The sequence below is a fragment of the Cheilinus undulatus genome, linkage group 3 (genome assembly GCF_018320785.1).
Source record: "Cheilinus undulatus linkage group 3, ASM1832078v1, whole genome shotgun sequence".
NCBI lineage: Eukaryota > Metazoa > Chordata > Actinopteri > Labriformes > Labridae > Cheilinus > Cheilinus undulatus.
In genome coordinates this window covers 45319757-45340366 of record NC_054867.1, presented here as the reverse complement: position 1 = coordinate 45340366, position 20610 = coordinate 45319757, and the positions used below count along the sequence as shown (strand labels likewise).

At 38.8% G+C, this 20610-nt stretch overlaps 1 protein-coding gene across 2 annotated transcripts in view; it reads left to right on the top strand.

The window, feature by feature from the left end:
- phc2b (polyhomeotic homolog 2b (Drosophila)) overlaps positions 1 to 20610 on the top strand; it is a 74081-nt gene that overhangs the window by 24718 nt on the left and 28753 nt on the right. For both annotated transcript variants that reach the window (XM_041781434.1, XM_041781428.1), the window contains exons 5-8: positions 128 to 289; positions 3976 to 4110; positions 4772 to 5069; positions 18590 to 18894. In XM_041781434.1, the coding sequence (XP_041637368.1) occupies positions 128 to 289; positions 3976 to 4110; positions 4772 to 5069; positions 18590 to 18894 (900 nt within the window). The remainder of the gene's footprint in view (positions 1 to 127; positions 290 to 3975; positions 4111 to 4771; positions 5070 to 18589; positions 18895 to 20610) is intronic.

Sequence of the window (20610 nt, the reverse complement as noted above, 5' to 3'; positions counted from 1 at the left end):
ACTGGAAAGGGTTTCAGTAGCTCTTAGGATTCTGTATCTTGTTTATTAGATGTGCCACTGAGATATTAATGATGTCAAGGTGTAATAATTAGCCTACTTAATTGTCCTGTTTGTGTTCTCCTCCTAGATCAACCTGACGACCTCCCCAGCAGCAGCTCAGCTGATCAGTCGAGCTCAGAGCATAAGCTCTACGCCGACCAGTATCTCCCAGCAGGCCGTTCTGCTGGGCAGCCCGTCCAGCTCCACTCTCACGGCCAGCCAGGCACAGATGTACCTGCGCGCACAGATGGTGAGGCTGCGGACACAGAGAACATTGCCACCAGCACATAAGCATGAGTGTGCATATTTGCATAAAAACAACCCAACACACACTCACTGCCTGAATAAATAAGTACACTTTGTTTCTTTCCGGACATTAATTTTGCACATGTAATGCGCACATGCTCACTCCCTTCTAGGAAATGGTGTTTTTTTATTTTTGGTCTTGTCACCAGAGGACTTGGTCAAGATGATCTGACTAACACCAGAGGGCTCATTACAAACCCAGAGGGAAATTTCGTGGATGTTTAGGTTGCGTGCAGATAAAGGACATTTCCTAGAGGTCAGGAGTATTCCTTTGGCTATAGCTTCAGGTTCAGTTGTTTCAAAACAGACCTGCTAGAGGAAACATACTGTCTTTATTGGGCTATTTTTGTGTAGCTAGTTGAGGGTAACTTGTCATTTTCAATTTTCCATCAGTTGTACAGCTGGCACACAGACTGCTCCTGCCACCTCATTGTGACCGAGTACAAAGCATTCTCAAATTTGTGTAATTCTTTTGGCAGACGGAGACACATTTGTCATTTTAAAAGGACATGGGTTTTATTACTTGTGTAGTCTTTTGGCAGTAAAGCACTGTATATGGTGTGTATTAAGCCTTACACATACAATAATTTCCTCTGACATGCTTTTATCTCCAGATGGATACATCCAATAAAACATTCAGAGCAGTGTTGTCTAGTAATTGCTGCATCAGTATGACTGTTTTCAAGACCACCTAACTGTGGTAATCTAAAAGATGAAGATCGGTCACAGTGTTGCTGTCATGTTATTGATCGAAACCACTTTTGTCCAGATCAGATTACATCACAACAAGAAAAAAGTGCTTTACATCAAAATAGAAAAAGTGAACACAAAAACAAGGATAGGGTGCCAAAAGAAGAGCGAAATAGGGCGTAAATATCAGTTTTTAAAGTGGTTAACTTGATCTTAACCTTGCAGAGCCAATGGAAAGGCCAGATTACATGTCTGTCATCAGGTCCATTTGACAAAGCTTCAGTCTGAAATGTTTTTGCCAGCTCTGGGACTGAATGGACCAATCAGAATCATTTTCTCAGAATGATGCATTAGTTTTGGGTGCAGTTTAGTTTTACGGCATACTGGAGAAGAATGGCAACCTGAGTTGCTCTTAGCTCAGATGTAGCTATTAGGTCTGAACAATTTGGGGAAAAAAATCTCATTGATTTATTTTCTCCCTAAATATTGCAATTGCAATTTAATGTGTGATTATTTTCTGAGTTCCTCATCTTGTGCTTGTATCAACAAACAAGCATTTAGTCATTCTGTGTTAGATACTATACAAAAGATTAAAATGTTTAATTGTGAATAATCTCAGAATTTCTGTAATTAATTGCAAGTAATCGCAACCTTTTTATTGCATATTTAAATTACACTGTTTTGCATTTTAAGCCGTTTTTGTGTTCACTGTCTTAAACTAAGGTTAATTGACTTTCTGTTGAATTCAGAATTGCTTTTAGAGGTATATCAAAGATTATAACATAAACCTAACTGTAGAGAAAGGAACCTTGTTTTTTTTTTTTTGTTTGTTTTTTGTTTTTTTAAGATTTATTTTTGGGCTTTTCATGCCTTTATTTGATAGAGGAAGAAAGTAGATAGAAATGGGAGAGAGTGGGGAGAGACATGCGAGAAAAGGCCAAAGGCCAGATTCAAACCCGAGCCGCCCGCATACACGGGTAGCACCTTATACCACTAGGCCAAAAAACAGGAACTTTTTAAATGAAAAAAGAGAACATTGAAATGTTTCAGATGACTTCTAACCTGTCCACTGACCTGTCTGTGAGTTTTTAAAGTAAAATGAGACATTAAGGAGCGCTTAACTTCACTGTGGCTGCAGGGAGATACTGACGTACCTTAACCAAAGTGCATCGAAAGGGACAATAAAGCATGCAATTAAAAAATTAGTACACTGATTGTGGATCTTGATTAATTACAAATAACTCAATTAATCTTGACAGCTCTAATTATAACACAATATTCGGAAGATTCAACTGTATGTAGGCTCAACAATTTTGAAAAAATATCGAATGGCAATTATTTTGACTTGATGCAAATTTATTATGAATTGTTGTGTTGAAGGGAATTATGGTTATATTTCTTTCTCATTTCTGAAAAGACAAACATTAACAAAAATAAGACAAGTGGAAAATTTGCAAACTATTCTACAAAAAAATGGATTGTTGAATGTTTGTATATCTGCTGCAAAAATGTATTAAACTGGTTTTGAAACACTTTTCAGGTCAAAGAAATAATGCACTGTCTACGATTTGAAAGTTGCAGGAGGAGATGTTGCGATTTAATGTAAACTCTGATCAACTGCTCACAGTACCCAGCCCTAGTATCTATAGTAGCACTTTTCTCAGAACTGAACATTTCTTTTTTAAAAGAACAAAGAACCACACTGAAAGCTCTCATGGTTGAAAAAAATGTTTTTTTCTCTTCTCTTGACCAGCTTCAGTAAGGGTTTGATTCACCAACTGGCTTGAGCTCCACTTATGTAGTTTACTCCCTGGGGCTGCACACGCCTACTGCGTCATATGCTTTCTTGCTTTTATTGGATGGTAATAATTGTGACAGACAGAATGCTCATCCATTCATCCTCTGAGATTTAAAAAAAAAATGTTCTGCCCTTTCTGAACACAGACTACGGGCTGTTTCTCAGATGTGAAATACATCCCATGCAGTGGATATGAGAAGTAGACTATCAGGGCTGTCAGGTTATCATGAGATTTAAACCAAAAAAAAGGTAAAAACAGAAAGAATAATATAATATGTAAAACTTAGATCTACCCAACTGAAAGTAGGAGGATGTATTTTTAATGAAACATATCATGTAAGATTTTAGCTGGTAAAGTAATTTCAAGGCAAAGCATATTTTTTGTATGGCACGTTTCAGCAGTAAGGTCATTTAAAGTGCCTTATACAGGACTAAAAAGAAACTTTAAAAGGAGATTTAGCATTTATGACAACAAAGAACAATGTTACAGTTTAATCAGAGTACATAGTACACACATCTAAAATAGAATATGTCATTTTTAAACAAGTGCAGCACTTAAATAAAGTAAATGAAGAACCTGTATCAGGGCAATCTTAGCCTGTAAGAGGCTGGAGTGAATACACGAGTTTTTAGCTTTTTATTATTATTTAATTTCTGCCTTTATAGGGATGGACAATATTATCAGCATGTTATCTGTATCAACAGACATAAGCTTGAAAAAATAATTTTCTATATCATCAGGTATGGATATTTTTGCTGATATTTACAACTGACACACTGGCTCTAAATTTGCCTATTTTGGCTGTAAGTATCGGCTAGATAGTAGTATGAATAACATTGTGGTGTTTTAGGCAGGGGTAATAGACCTACACCAGCTGAAGTCTTTTCTTTGTTTATCTATATTCCTTAAACTTTAAAGTAGGTTCTAAGGACTGAAGTTTGTTTCTTTGACCATCCTTAAACTTTTAAAGGACTGAACTATGTTTTTGTATGAGTAACATGTATATCATATCGGCAAATTGAAAAACTACAACAATTCAATTTGATGCAACCCTACGTCTTTAAAGGTAATTTTAAGAAAATTCAAACCCTCTGTCTGATCAAGTTCACCCTTGCCATGTTGTGTGTTTTTGCTCTTTCAGGCCCAGCAGAGTAATCTGGTGCAGGTGGCGAGGAGCCTGGGTCGGGCTGTTCCTTTATCCCCACAGCTCATTTTCACTCCAACAGCCACAGTGACCGCAGTCCAGTCAGAGAGCTCCACACAGGCTTCCTCACAGGTGAGCTCACTTTAAGATGACACAGTTTTGTTTTTGTTTTTTTTAAGTTAAACTGGCTTTTAATTTTTTTTCCTTATTTTCTTTGACATGTATTAGATCAATTAAAATGTAAAAGCTATCTGTGACTAAAGAGTGCAGATTTCAAGCCTCTTTTAAAAAGTACATTTCTGGGTATTTTCTGAACTCCAGGAACAAGCAGATGCCAGTCAAAAACGACCATGCATAAAAGTATACTAATAGATTTTGACTATTTCCATTACTTTTCAAGGATGTGAAATAGTAATCAGTAGGTGTAGCATTACACTTGACTACAAAAATTCAAGTATCAGACAGAGGATGAGACTGGAGGCTTTTCTTTCATTGGAGTTCAAGAAGAACTTTAGAGCTTTAATGTTCATGAAAGTTTCCCTTTCCCATCCTGGACTTGATCAAGTACAATTTCACAAAAACCAGAGACAGACCTAACAATTTGAAGCACAGAAAAGTTGTTACTGACACTTACGTTCTGACTAGATGTTAAATAGTATCACATTTTCTAAGACAATATATACAGCATAAACTTAAGATGCTTTGCTGATTGATTGTGAAAGGAAAGGGGTATGATAATGAATTAAGTACATCCTTTTTATATATCAATCCATGTTTTTCTGTCTTTTCTAAGAATCAGGTCCAGAATCTGGCCATCCGTGGCCAGCAGGGGGCAACCACTGCCTCCTCTCAGACTCAGACCCTGCAGGCTCTGAGTCTGAAGCAGAGCCCTGTGCCCATCCAGCCGGCGTCACTGGTCAAGAACCCGAGCCAAAGCACACAGGCCACAGCAGGAGGGAAGACCAGCTCCTCTGACACGTCATCTGAAGGAGGGAAGAAGGGAGACAGTGCAGCAGCGGTCACAGAAGTCCGAGCTATAAACATGAGCCGTAATGTCACAGCTGTCAGCGCTCAGCCCCTGATCGCTCCAGGTATGTAAAATGTGTAACACCAAAGTCTATAATGTTTCTCAAGTCTAAGTGTTTACCTACCCATGAATCTGATCCTGGTAGGGCTAAAATTAGTGATGATCAAAAGAATTAGGAGAATTAAACTCCGTCACACAAGCATTTTCTCTTTGTTCCATGCCATCAGATCAATGTCATTGAGAAATATGTGTATGTAGCTGAATTATCTTGTCAATTAATCAGCTTTCACACATCCTGCTTCTAAAATGGTGAGATTTTCATGTTTTTTTTATCTGATAATAAAGAGAACAGTCTTGTGCAGATTAAAGAAAAAAACACTGTCCATTAATGTTGTTTTTGTGCTGGTGGTGGCGCTAGCTTTCAATACAAAACCAATGAGGAAGACCAATCAACATGAAGAAGAAATGCTACATCTGATATCTGATTTCTAAACTACAGCAGGGGAGACAATAACTTGACCAACTTCAGTTTTTAAGGGTGCAGTCTGAAGGTCTAGAGCTGCTGCTTATGCCAAAACAGGTCTCCTTTGCATAGTTTGCCATTTCCTTGGATATACTTCCTGGAATGACAGTAAATAATAAGCATATGGAGCTTTTAAAACAGTCCTAATGAACACTAGAGGGGAAGATGGAGGTTGACTTTTTTAATCTAACAATAGTAAGCGCTGATGAGAAGCACTCTGAAACTAAAGTCACGATTGCTGCCAGCAAAAACAGCACCATTAATGGAGAAAAACCATTAGTTCCAACCCCAGGAAGCTAAAAATGCACTCTTTGCCATTTTTATGAAATGTATAGATACAACTAGAACGTGCAATTAATTCAGGATTTCTATAACATTTGACAAGGCCTCAGAAAACCTTGCACTCATGGTAATGCTGCACAAGTGCTGTGAGCAGTTACAGAATTTGTCTACTGTGCCAAGTTCTTGTAAGTCTCTATTGTACACGCAGGGCCAAAGTAAGTATTGAAAGCTTCAATTAAAATAAAGCCAAGAGTGCCTAAAAGTTTACCTTAAATAAAAATATCTCAACCCTTGCACCTCCTCTAGAAGTTTATAGACATTTTTGCATCTGCAGAAGTGCTTGACATTTTGCTTTATAAATGACTGAAACTATTTATGCACTCTTAAATAGTTGGAACTTACCATTTGTTTTATGGACCTGTATATTATTAAACTTCATGTTTTATGACTTTGGTGAACCCATATATTCCCTGCAGTGCAACGAGAAAGTCCCTTATTTAAATAATTGCAAGATCTACCTAACTAAATGTCAGTAACTGCAGCAGGGCTCCTAAATTTTGAGCTCTAATGACTCCCTTACTATTTCTCAATCACCATCATAATATCAAAATATAGACCTCTGTCTTCCTCAGCTGTCCTTTTTTATATGCCTTTATTCAAATGTACTTACTTAACCAAATGGTGATAGTGCCCATTAGTGTATATGGTAATCGTCAGCATCTTCTAATTGACTCTGTGTGCATTTTAATGTCATGTAGCTTAAAATTAGCCTCAGTGTAACATCTACTGATTTCATCCTGTCCTTTTGTTGGGAGCTGTATGCCTGATTTTCACTCTCTTGTTCTGTGCTGCAAACACAGGTACAGGCTCTCAGTCTACATCTGACAGTAATAGTGCAAATGTCATGAATGTTCAATGTAAACAGTTGGCTGTTTAAAGTCCTGGTGTTATTTCTGTACAAACACTGCCATAAAATACATTACAGGAAGTTTATTTTCACAGTTGCAGACAGAAGAATTGCACTTTCAGATGGTCTGCTTGCTTATTTTGTTGTAAAAGATGTCAGTTTTAATCCTTTAAATAGACTTAGGGCTTCAGGCAGCTGTCACATGTAGAATAGAAATGTGATCTCGTGTTTATAGTGAGATAAGATGAGAAAGCGTTTTTACACGTCGCCCTCCTAATAGCTTTGTGTGAGTGTGGCATGTCAGGGCCTGCATCACAAACCCATTCAGTCAGTAAAGGGGTGAAACCAGCCGTGTTACAGACAGCGTGTTGAGCTGTGTCTGGAACACTCGAGCTGCTTTGTGAATTAGAGACTGTGAAAGGCACACTGCCACGCAAGAGTCCTTCTAAACCACTTATTGTGTAATTGAAAGTCAGCAGCTGTTTCTTTTTCCTTTTTTATAGCGTGAATGGTTGTGAAGATGCCAGCAGAACAAGCTGATTAGATCAAATTAAGTCCAGTTTGTTTGCAGGACAAACCCCTTAAGATGCATTATATCATTTCCCTGTTAAGACGTCATATTGTGTGAAAGGTTTATTTTTAGAAAGAGCCAAAAATATGTGTAGGCAGGATTCTTGAATACACTGTATATACGCTGCAGTATATTGTGTTGTTGTAGATGTGTGTGCGTATTTTGGGGCTCGTGTGTTGGTGTGTCGAGTAAAGAGAGAGGGGGGCGTAGGGATTATCTGAGCGTGTCAGTGCACAACTGTGTCTTTCTTTGTTGCAGTAATGGATTCACATAAAATGAAAGGGAGGATGGAAGCTGAAAATCTGGCTGCTTGCTGTCTGAAAAAAAAAAATTAACATTGGTTGCCATAGCAGCAGGCCATTAGGGACAGGTGTGCACATGAGATGCTGTGGAGTTAATACAGTGTGAATGAGGCGAAGGAGAGGCTGTATGGATGCCTGTTGAGATTCAGATCAGGTTAAAAGTGAGGGTTTAACTTGGTTGTGCATGGGTCGTTGTACACTTTGTCTCTGACGTTTAGTTGGAAATCAGCTTTTTGTACTGACATGCTGCTGTCATGTGTTAAACCGCTCATTTTAAAACAACTTCTTTGGAAGTTAAGCGCCTGATGATTTTAGCCAGCAAGTTAGCAACAGGAAACCAGAGATTTAACTGGTACATGTTAGTTTTTAAAAACCTTTTTATATCACCTTAGCTTATCTAGTTCATGATTAACAGTACCAAATACTTTTGAGAGATCCAAAAAAAAAAAAAAAAAAAACCATGCAAACTCTCTGTTTTCCAGTGCAGTCTGGATTTATTCTTCCTGAATCCATACTGGTGTTCATACAGAATATATTTCGTATTCAAATGTCCAAGGATGCATTTATGCACTAGTTTTTGTAAGATTATTTTAAAAAAGTAGGAAGAACTGAAATTGGATGGTAATTTGTGAAACATGCAAGTGGAATAACTTTTGCCAGTTTGAGATCAGCCAGTACAATATCAGTTTTCATAGACATGTCAAAAAATATGCAATGATGGTTTCACAATCGATTCTTTTACCTCTTTAATGAGGGATGCAGTAATACCATCATGTCCAGGGGCAGAATTTTATAGCTCCAATATAATATTATAGTTTATTCTAAAAATAAATTGAGCGTTAATATTGGAGACGGGCCAGATCCAATCCATTATCAGTATTATCCGATATTTACGTTATTTTTTTACCTGGTATCAGACGGACAGCACTGATCCATGTTAACAATCCAAATCCTGATGTTTTCTCTGGGCCGTGATTAGACACGCGATGCTGGTGCTAGCTTAGCAGTGTACTTTGTGACAGACAACAACTGAGTCTAAGTCCAGTTATCGTCATATTTCACTCAGATAACACCCAAACATCCCCTTTTTAAGTCCGTGTCATTAATGTTAAGCACTAGGGAATAGGGAAAAAGGTGTTTCCTCTCCTCTCTAACTTAAATGTCTGTAATAATGCAACACAAAGCAAGCATACTCTGTCAACCTGTCTGCGGCTTTAATACAAGCTGCAGCAACTCAGATTGCAATGGCATAAACAACTGTTTATAGGTGTGTTTTGACTCATAACTCCCTTGTCCATGATGTCCAATAAGTCCATGATGATTTAAAGAAGCGTGCTGTGGCATTAAAGAGTGGCAGTGAGGCTTACTGTAAACATGGTAGCAGCTGCTAAAGCTAAGTTAAATCAATGATGAATGCAGTACTTCTGACAAATCCTTTATAAGTGTGCAGTTGTTATTTTGCTCAAGTGCTTTTACTGCGAATGCCCACTTCAGGAAATGTAGTGTTTTTAGTAGCAGCTTGCACTTTTATGTCAGTTTTCAGTTTGAAAACTTTACATCTGTTGCTTCCTGGAGGAATAGTGCCTAGATATATCCTGTTATCCTATTTAGCTAAGTTATTTTCTTTAAATAATTTGAAGAGTTTTTTTTATTTTTTTTTTTTGGATATTTCTACATATTTACTTAATTTCAGTGTTGCATTGTCATTTTAAATAGTAAGTTTGCTGCAGTAGCCCTGTGGTGCTGTTAGTTGTGTGCAGTTGTTGCTGCTGATTCATATTTTAACTTTGAAAGCATTAAATTTATTGCTCCTACCTGTTTCTGTGTGAAGCCAGCACAAAGTTTTAATAAGTTCACTTTGAATAATATTAAGTTTTATGCATTTTAAAGTATTTTTGATCTTTGAATATGAAATACTGTTTGAAGTTTACTAGAGCTTTGTGTAAATTATACAAACATATTTGTTGGAATCTAAAAAAGAGGATCTTTAAGAGTGCACAGGTTTATTTTTCCATATTTAAAGGAAGCATAAAATTTTTATTTTCTTTACTGGGTTAATCACGGGGAAAGCAACACAACATGAACTCCTGAAAAGTGCAAATACTGTGACATTATCCGGGGATCAGTGGACTTCAGTGGGTCATTTTGTACATGCACTCCTGCATACTTTCTCAGTGATAAAAACTAGATTTGGCAGAAAAGCCTTTTAAAGTTGTCTTCCACCTTTGAGTCAAGGTTTATACCACACTGTTGTAACAGTTCAGTATTTACTGAAATATAAACCTAAAAAACTAAATCATTAGTTAATCTTTTTACATTGTTTTGATTTACAAATCATGGCTGCAGAAAGAGTTGCTTCACATTATCGGTATGGACTTAAAACATTTTTTGAAATGCAAAATAGTTGAATTGTAAACACGTTATTAAAAAATGTGATTGATGTTGATTCGCTATTGAAATAAAAAAATACTTTTTTGTTTGTCTTTAAAGTGCAGAACATTACCCCTCCCCCTAAATTCTAATCTTTATAAGGTAACTATAACTCTTATATTAAGAAATGCATTTAGAGGCAGCACTTGCCAGCTCTGACACATTACTTTTTTCCTCCCATCTTTAATGGCTTGTGCTGGGCTCAAACATACCGGCTTCATGCAAAATGAAACCAGTATTACCCACATAAATACTCTTAATAATGAAAAGGTTCTCTAAAATTTCACTTCTTAAGTCATATTTCTTTAATTTTAATGCACTGTGCTTAGAATTAATATGTCTGAGAGGACTTGAAGCTATAAAACTTGGAAATAAAAAAAGGTTATTTTAAGAAAACATGGAATGAAGAGGTTAAAAAGGCTGAGTTGTTAAAAAGAGCCTCTGGGAAGTACCAGTAACCACAATTTGATTATTGAAATTTTATTATCAGATGAACATGTACTGTATTTGATTAGATTTTATTTACTTGGATCCCCGTGAGCCCTAGAAAGGTTTTAACAACTCTTCCTGGAGTGCAGGCAAGTAAGCATTTCATCCCAAGCTACATCAGTTATTTGAAGTTCAAGGCAAGGCAAAGGGGGAAAATGAAATAAAAAATAGTACTAACAACATAGAAAGAAAGGGAAGTGATCAATTGTGTGTGCTGTTTTTTTGTCATTTGTTTTCATCTCCTTTCCAAGACAGATGGCAGATTATTTTAGATGTATACCTTTAGTTTCTGTGAACATTACAAACATTTTAGAGTCACTTAAAGGAAAATGGGCTGGACACAAACATTAGACTGTCTGGCTTGTTGCAGTAAGCATTTGCCATCACCTCCTCTTGGCAGGAAAGAGCAGGCACCTCACTATAAAATCCACAGCAGGGAACCCCCAAAAGCACGACGCTCACAGATTTAAAGAGCTGATCTACACAAGGTTTGTGTATTCAAATGGCTGCTAATGAAAGTATCAGGTGCCAAATTCACTTGAAAAGGATGCAAAAAACTTGGACTTCCATGATGCAAAGTGTTATGCCTGGTAATAATTCACCTACTTGTTTATCCTTGATTGTTTAAAACTGGCTTTTAAGAGGCTAGTAGCTCCTTTAGGGACATAAAATATAGCCTTACTGTGAAGTTAACAGCTGAGGTTTGGCACACTGGAACCATTACACCGATTATGAAGTGGAATAATTGATCTAATTTTAATGCATGTGTCATAAAATCTTGATAAATGTCATATATAAGTGAGGAAAGATGCCATTAGGCCCACTGTCACTCTGTTGTTACAAGTCAGAATGAGTTTTGTGAAAGTCAGCCAAAGCAGCAGTCAGGCTGAATGTGGAAACTCGGGGATTTTCCAGGGCTCTGTGCTATAAACTCATCAGGAACGTATACTGTCATCTATCTCGAGCCTGCGCTCAATAACACACAGATAGTGAAGGGGTCTACATTCTTTAACAACTTCTGAGGACTGTAGGCCTCCTGCCAAACTCCAAAGATTGTATGACTGCATGTGTTTATACATGTGTGGGGGCGTGAGGGCCTGAGTCATTCCAGTCCTTAATCCAAAGACCTTGAGGGGGAATAGCATTTCGATGAATTCCCTCGTCTTCTTTTTCTTCCAAGACTCCTCTCTGTTCCTCATTAGGGGCTTGAGAAAGTTGTCAGGATTCATGAGGAGGGCCGGTCGTATCCGGTGCACTCCTGATTCAGAAATCCCCCTCCTTCACTCAACCAGGGCTGAGAATCTCACTGCTACCTTATGATGAAAGTAGATTTTTATAGAAGCTACTGTTCAAGTGTAAATAACTCTTTCTCTGCCCTTATGTGGCACTTTCTCATAGTTTCCCCTTCTTAAAAATATATTTACAACTAAAGTAGTTGACAAAGCTTGTGTGAACTTAATTTTACTGCTGTTCATCAGTGTAAATTGCAGATGTTCCTACAGTGACGCTGTAGAACAACATTTTTACTATTCCCTTTGTCCTTTATTAGTGTCACAGTTGCATGTTTGCCATCAGCAGAATTTTTTTTTAAGTACTTTTACAAACATGTAGGATCCTGCCCTCCTTTTGCTTGTTAAACTGTGAGCTGTGATGATTTATAGAAAGCCTGACAAAAGTACTTCTTAAACTTAGACATTAGAGAAGATGATCTGCTTGCCCAATAGGAACCTCAAGGGACTTAATGTATTGCAATTAGTCCAGAAAAGGATTATCATGAAACTGGATTTCAAACTTCAGTACTAGAAAACTCTGCAAATATCGATAGCTTTTATTTATTTATTTATTTATAACCACAGCAGCAAAAATACAAGTGCAATCAGCTTGCCACTATATTAGTGCATTAAGAGGCCTTCCAGACTGGGTGTATGGCAGCCATGTCTCAGCCCTATTTTCATTTTGGGTTGCATTTGATAAGTCAGGGCTCTCAGACGGCCCAAGACAGTGCAAAGAATCTTGAGAAAAGAAGGCTCGCCTATTTTTTTGGCTACAAAACAGACTGAAAAAGATAAATAAAGGGACATATTTACCCTGTTTTAGCTGATGTAAATGTCCTGATCTGTAGAATATGTTTGCAGTGTGTCTCCAGATGAAGGCCACACGCCATAATATCTCGGTCTAATAAAAATGTTCTCTTAATTTCAGCCGTCGCAGGTGCTTCTGTTTCCACATCAATAGAATTTTATTTATCCTCTAGGATCCACTGAGACTGAAGTCTCTTTTCCAGGGGTTCCCTGCAGTTATACAGAAACAGAACAAATGAAAGGAATAAACACAGTAAAAACACACACATTCATAAAAAAACAATACTTACAAAACATGCCAATTTCACCGTCACAACATTTATAACATTAATTTTCCTTGAGTACCTCTGGCACTATCTTATCAAAAACACTATAACAGAGTGCTTTTATGTAAAATTTTTCATGGTTCATTCAGGCTACAGTATATATATACAGAATAAATTCACTTGTAGGGAGATTTATTGATTAAAAACTTAGAACAAAAGACAGTGCTGTGACAGCAGGGTGACAGCATGCAGCACACACATGCCTGGTATATAAGCTCAGACAGCGGGGACCACAGTAGACATGTGTGGCAGCCGTCACTCGGCAAACATGCACAGGGTCTCAAATGAGCATTAGACGAAGCTCACTCTTATGCATTGGCACTTTTTGATACTATTGATCAGAAGAATGACTTATACTGTTTCACTTTAAACCATGCTTAAAAAGAACCAATGTCAAGTACATTTTGACAACGTTTGTCCAGAAACAGTTATACATTTATTTGGTTATTACATTGAGCCATTGAAGCGCTAGCAACAGCCATCTTTTGAGTGAATTTTAAGTAACATAGTATAAACATTAATAAAAGGACCCAAACACTGACTTGCAAACACTGGAATCTACATTTACATTTTTTTGATCTGTCTCTATCCTATCAACAGCCACACATGACAAACTTAGCTCTGATAAAGGAGACCTTCATCTCGTTGTGATTGATTGACAGGTTGTTATTCTCGCTTCTTTGAAACTGTAACTTGATAAAACCTGAAATTATTTTCCACCTCCTCCAGCCAACTTTCCGAGTTTTAAGCCATGTGTCACGGCTGTCTCCCAGAGCTGGGGGTTGTTACACCATGTCAGTTGCACGGCTGTAAGACTGACAATGGAAATCTAGCTTGCAATTGACAGAAGCTTGAAAGTTTTTCAAAAATCCATGGTGTTTAGAGGATAAATCCTGTGGATAATCTCCATGCTTTTCCTCAAGTGCCACCATGATGTGTAGTGTTGTTATTTAGAGGAACAACAAATGGATTGCTATCAAAATTAGTTCACAGCTTTGTGTTATCATCAGGAAGAACTTAAGAGATCCCAAGCTTATTTCTGTCTGTCGGTACTTATTACCTCCGCCAAGGAGGTTATGTGATCAGGTGGGTTTGTTCGTTTTTTTGTTCGTTTGTTAGCAACATAACTCTAAAAGCTTTGGACAGATTTTGATGAAATTTTCTGGAAATGTCAGAAATGGCATAAGGAAGAACTGATTAGATTTTGGGAGTGATCCGGATCACCGTCTGGATCCAGGAATTTTTTAAAGAATTCTGTACCATTGGGAGATAGGGCTAATGGTGGAGGGCTGCGCTGTTACCACTTTACACCAGGAGATGGCGGACATGAGTAACTTCAATCCCAGCAGCATTTTGGGTGTGTTTCTATTCAAAGTTTTGGAGTTTATAGAGTTTGACGCCCGGTCGAGGAGACAAGTCAGAGTGTAACAGAGAGAAAGAAAGCGAATTGTAGCGAGAATACTCGCAATGCTGGGAGGAATAGAGGAATATTCACCCTCTGCCATGACTTCCAGTTGTCCAGTGATACCATGGGTGAGACTGTCAGTGCATCTGATGGCACCGGCAGGCAATGCTTCCACCATGACAGTCCACCCGTAGCAAAGCCAGTGCTTTGCCTCACCATGTTTCCACCCCACTGTGGAGGGAGTAATCGGCGAATGCCATGGTGGGGGGCACATGGGGATGGATCCAGTAATTTTTTAAAAGATTCCTCACTATTCGGAGATAGGGCTAATAGCGGAGGTCTGCACTCTGTGAGTGCTTTATCTAGTTGTTTATTGTGAAGTACATGAGTTTAAGGGGCTTTATTTTTTTTTTTCTTTGTCAGATCTCCCTTGAAAAAGAGGATCTTAATAGGACTAACCTGGTTAAATACAGGTTAAATATCTAGTGCTGTTGTTAGATCAAAACTTCTGCTCATGCAGCACAAGGGTCATGATATTAGCGCCAGCCTTTTCTGTTTTTAGTTCCATTTAAGAAGTAAGATGAGGACTGATCACCACAGAGTAAGACAGTCTGCTTCCTGCCTAGTTTTTCCATTCTGTTTGTAAAATAATAAGTAAAATTAAATTTTCTATTTAAGTTTTGTTGATAATTTTATTTGTTTTCGCTAAAACTGTGATGACTCATTTGCAGTTCATGAATTAATTGTTTTAAAGAAAAGGTTTGATAAAATAGCACTAAAAATTCAGTTTTATGTATCTACTAATGTATTGTTTTTGCCAACCTGAGGCGTAGCTGCTGAACCGGTGGATGTTATAATCCCCTGAAGTGTCTGTTAAAATTGCTTCTCAACCGTGAACAGTTTTACTGCCTCACATCTTATCCTATTATCATGCCGCCGGCCACATCCACCCATCCAAGCCTCACATCCATCCTCTTCTGAACCTTGTAAATATTAAATGAACTCCCTGTATGCCAAAGCTAACCAAATTTTCTCCTGGTGAGTGCCACTGTGTCTCACCACGTGAAAGAGAAAGCCTTTTGGAGCAGCTCCTGTAGCATTAAAGAGGCTAATGACATGCAAACCCTGCTGGATAGAAACATGTATATATAGTCCACAGCAGGGTACAGACTGTGGTTAGTGCCTCACAGGGAAACTTTGAAACCAGATGGAGCCTATCCCACACAAAACATCATGAAAAGAAGAGGGGGTGGAGGAGGAAGGTGGGGGCGAGAGGGGATTTGAGACAAATGCGGATGTACTTGGCAGTTTTCCATGCTTGCAGTTATAGAGGTAGGCGGGGTTTATTAACACCCCCCAAAAAAACACCTCCATATTCACACGGCTCATATAGCAGAAGCTTATAATACAGTGGTGCAGGAGTAAGTCATTCCTACTTTGGGCTCCAGTAAAAAGAATGAGTCAATTAGATGTTATTGTTTCCTGGCAGTGTTGTTAAAGATCAAGGAGGCAGCGGAGGGGTTCAGACCCACTGACTCAGCGTTCACTCCAAGAAAAATTGTCATGGACAGTCAGCTCTGCATGTTCGCTCCTGAGGCAGCTCTAATATTAGACCAGCCCCAGGCTACTTCCGCCGAACACTCACACACGCTCCCACAATACAAGATTGATGTGCTGTGTCTTGGGCTCCGGGGCAGGTTATGAGCTCAGGATGTCTTTTTACCCACAGCAGCTCTGACAGGTGGTGACAGGCCATTTTGAAACAGTTTGTGAGTAATGCTCGGGCCAGGACTACAACAGCTTTTCAACAAGCTCTTAATATTACATCCTGTCAACAAAGGGCTCTCAGGTGAAGCTATAAAGCTACAAAACAAGCTGCTTTCAAAGAATTCATCTACATTTTTCAGTTCTGTACATGCACACTGAGTTTGACAGTTTTGAACTTGTGTAAATGTTACTCGGGTATCAACAGGCTTTATAAATTTGTACATACATTTCTGAATGACCTTTTTTAAGACACAGAACTTTACAAACCCCAGCCTTTTTACACACATCTTGAGCTGGTCTAGCTCTTTTTGTCTGACTACTCAAAATGCATTTTACACTGCTGGCCAGGTCAAGTCGGGTATGGGAGCATTTTTGGTTTAGCACTTTGCTGTGTCATCCTAATCCTATACTGCTCCGGCCTTCTGATGGCCATGGTATTCACCCATGCCCCAACTCACCAGGTATCATCACAGCTGCCCCCTTCATGATGCACAAGGTCGCCCCCCACTTCTGGACCCGCCCACTGGGGTCCTGGGCACCATGCATGTGGTGAGCTGGATCAGGCCTGGAAAAGCGCGCCTGTGCAGCTGTCGTTCCTGTACCAAGCATGTCAGCATTAGACACACAGTCTTGCCAAAAATGCGCTGAACAGAAGTTGTCACAAAGGAGTCCAGCGGGTACCTCTGGCCATTAGTTAATGTAAAGTCCTCACAGGAGTATGGTTAGACCAAGGACCCAAGGCTCTGACTTTCATATCCATGCTCGGATACCAGGAAACGCTACACTGTCTTACTCAGCGAACCCATCGCCTCATGCACAGGTCCTCACTTGGTCACACTTGGAAGTAGAGCTGAAGGGACCTTTAGCCTCCTGACAAATGGCTACAATGCACCTGCCTGTTAGCAAACTCAAACACACCCCTAATTATGCTAAACTCTTAGCCTGATCTAAACAGATGACTTACTAAAAATGTCCCCTCGCGCAGTGTGGGTCAAGGAAGGCATGAGTGATACAGACTAACACCATTTTTCATACCAGGCTGAAGGTGGCCTCTTGGCTATTGTTACGCCTCTATTTTAGTTGACAAAAAATATTTAGTGACTTCTCAGTCAGAATTTTGTAATGCTCTGTTTTGCAAAGATTTATTTTGAGGCATTTATGCTTATAAAAGGCTCTTCAGTCAATTCAAGACAACAAGTGAGAAGCAGAGGTGGGTAACATCACTCCAAGACTTTTAGTCTGTCTCAACACGCGCTGCAGGATTAGCTCAACTACTGCATTATAGTTAGTAGATGCGCATAATGCATACATGGGGGGGATGCTAAAAGAGCAACACAGCTGCATGGAAAGTGCACATTGTGGACTTTGCTGAATGAAATTGAAATTGTCATGGAGGAAAACCAACATTTTTTTTTCTTTTGGGAAACACCAAAAAGAGACTGTGGCTAATATAGTGGGGTGACTGGTAATTTAGATTTTACAGTAAATGTTGAATTGTTGCTATGAAGAAAAACAGTTATTATTACAGATTAGTCCCCCCCCCCTCACTCTTTGACTTGACTTGTATCTTAACTTGACTTGAAAAGTATCTTGGCAGTCTATGTTCTGAGTACTGCTTGTCTTAAAGTCCAACATCAGACAACGTCCAAAGAGGCAGGTCTAGACATCTTTTCAGTACGTATGACAAGTTCATGTGGGGCGGCTGTGGCTCAGGGATAAAGTTGGCTGTCTTTCACGTTTAAGGTTAGAAGTTTGAGCTCCAGCTCCTGCAGTCCAGATGTCAAAGTGACAGTGTGAGACACTGAACCTCAAATTTTTCCCAGTGGCATAGCCAGCAGCGTTTACATAGCATTCCTCTGCTGTTAGTGTTTGAATGTGACATGTAGTGTGAAAGTGCTTTGAGGGGTTCAAAGGCTGGAAAGGGACTATTTAAGGGCAGTGTGTTTACTATATGAGAAAGGGATTACCAGGATGTTATTCCTTTTCTGGTTGTTCACTTAATTGATAGTATTGGACACAAAAATCATAGTTGCCAACATTAGCCACAGTTTTTGTTCTCAAATTATTAAAATTAGTCCAAAACATATTGTTATGTAAATGTTTTTAAAGATAATTGCTGCATATTGTCTATTTGGGCAGAAAGCTTGATAACAGGGACTAGCAGCTCTTGTTATTAGGTGTTCTATACATGTGGGATCTGAGGCATGAAAGCTATGCTAAACTTAAAAGAAAAGGCAAAATCTTAGCTTTAATTCAAACAAAAAGCATGTCAACAATGTAAGAATACATGATTTGAATACTATTCCTTGTCTTCCTGCAAATTAAAATATTTAGTCTGAGGTAATGTTTGTAACTTTGTATTTTTAGGTCTTTTTCTGTCAAGCAGCCAGTGACTGGTGAATTTAGGACACCGCCAAAGTCTCTGTTGGTGGTGAGCACAGCAGTTAGTTAGCAGAATTCATACATTATTAATATAAATGTGTCTGTTGTTCTCGTTCCAGCATACACGCAGATCCAGCCTCACTCTCTGGTCCAGCAGCACAAACAGCAGCAGCAGTTTGTCGTCCATCAGGGTCAAGCTTCCCAGAGGACCGCGGGGCAGCTGCTGCAGACGGCCTCCATTCAACCATCACAACACCCGGTCCCCGTGCTGCCCAAACCCGCTCCAAACCAGCCCTCCACGCCCAGCCAGCAGGCCACCATATTCCACTCCACCATCAGCCCCCACGCACTCCACTCCTCCCTCAACCATGCCAAAGCTCAGCCCGTCCAGCTCACCGCTATCAACCTGCAAATACAGCCAACGGTGAGAACTTGAACATGCGCCAAGGTCTTAAATAACTAAACAACTTTTTAATGCCACTGTGCTGATGGGAGCTGTGCCTGTGGGTATGGTTTCCTTCTTCCTTCTTGCTGTCATTTTGTTCAGGGTTTCACCAGAATTTTAAACGTCCAAATACTAGAAGTTAAATCAAACAGTATTGATTAGGGATGTTCCTAGAATAATATTTTGAAATCAGATTGAATTGAAATTTTAGTTGTGTTAAGTCAATGAGCCTAAAGCTTAGAAAACATTTAGAATTCAGCCCTATGATTCAACAACAGCATCAATAGGTAAACAAATGAAAGTTGATTTACCAATGTTGGTTGTACTAGCACCTCTGGCCTTTGATTTCTTTTCACAAGTCAGTGTCCTGAAGTGAAAGTGCTTTAGTTAAGTGTTTGGGAGCAAGTATAATGTCACACAGTCTACATACAACTTATCCTCATTTGTGAATCAAATACTGCCAAACTGCGCTGCTCCTGTGTAATGCTATTGTTGCTATCTTTTCAGTGTGCCTTATTAAAATCTGAGTGAACAATAGCACTAAAGCAGTAGCCATAAACTGGAGCTACACTTGCTTTAAATGGCAGGCAGCTATGTAATGTTTAAGACGGTGTATTTGACTGGGATTAGAGGTCTCAAGTAATGGAAAAATATTATGAATCGGTTTAACTGACTGATATTTCTGGTGCCAATTACCAAGGGATCTGGCTTTAATTGTGTGCATCCCTTATTTCCATGACTCCATCAATACTCTGGCAACATAAATAGAAGTCCTAGGCACCCATTGTTGGGAACTTTTTTGTTCACTCAACAGAAATTTCAAGCAGAATCATTTGCACTCTCTTTTTAAATTATTGATGTTCCTTGGCAAATAATTCAACATAAAATCAAACACAGACAGTATTTACCTTTAGAAAACTAGTCCAAAGTCAAGAAAATAACCAAAAAAACAGTCAAAATCACATGTTTTTTTTTAAACACAGGATCACAGCACCACAGGGTAAACAGCATGAAGTTGGTTTGCAGATTGCAGCAAAGATCAGTAGTATCAGCATTGCCAGCCTTGCAGGTTACCATTGACGTCTGGGCTGGATATTGCCACTTGCTGCTTTGGTCATACAAGGTATGGCTATTTAAAAACTAGACTAATGCTGCAGTACAATTTCATTGAAGATAAACTTTTTCAATATCTTTCTCCTTCAATATACTCCCTTTCTGCATCAACACACCTCTGCATCTAGGGTCTTCCACTGATCAAAGCAGTACAGTAGGTCTTCTTCAAACAGTTGTCTGAGAACCTCTGTAGTTCTGTAGTTTCTTAACTTCTTTCACAGACTCAAAAATGTGTTTTGAGCACAGATTTGATCTTAAGAAAAAGGAAAAATTCACCCCGTCCTAAATCAGGTGAACAGGGAGGGTGATCAAGGACTGTGATTTATTTTTGATACAGTATGAGCTGAGCTGTCCTCATGAAAAATGAAACCAATTTTCCACAATTGTGGCCTCTTTCTTCAGACTTTTTCGTGTTTTGTTTTGTTTTTTTTTTTTTGGAACTCAATCTTAAACTGAGTTATTGATCAAGATTTGTTCAGTTTATTAAATCTTTTCAGATGATTTTGATGTGCAAGGGGGCCCAGAACATTCATTGTCTTGGACATCCCTGTCTGCCTTCACAAAATCTTTTGTGCCATTAAA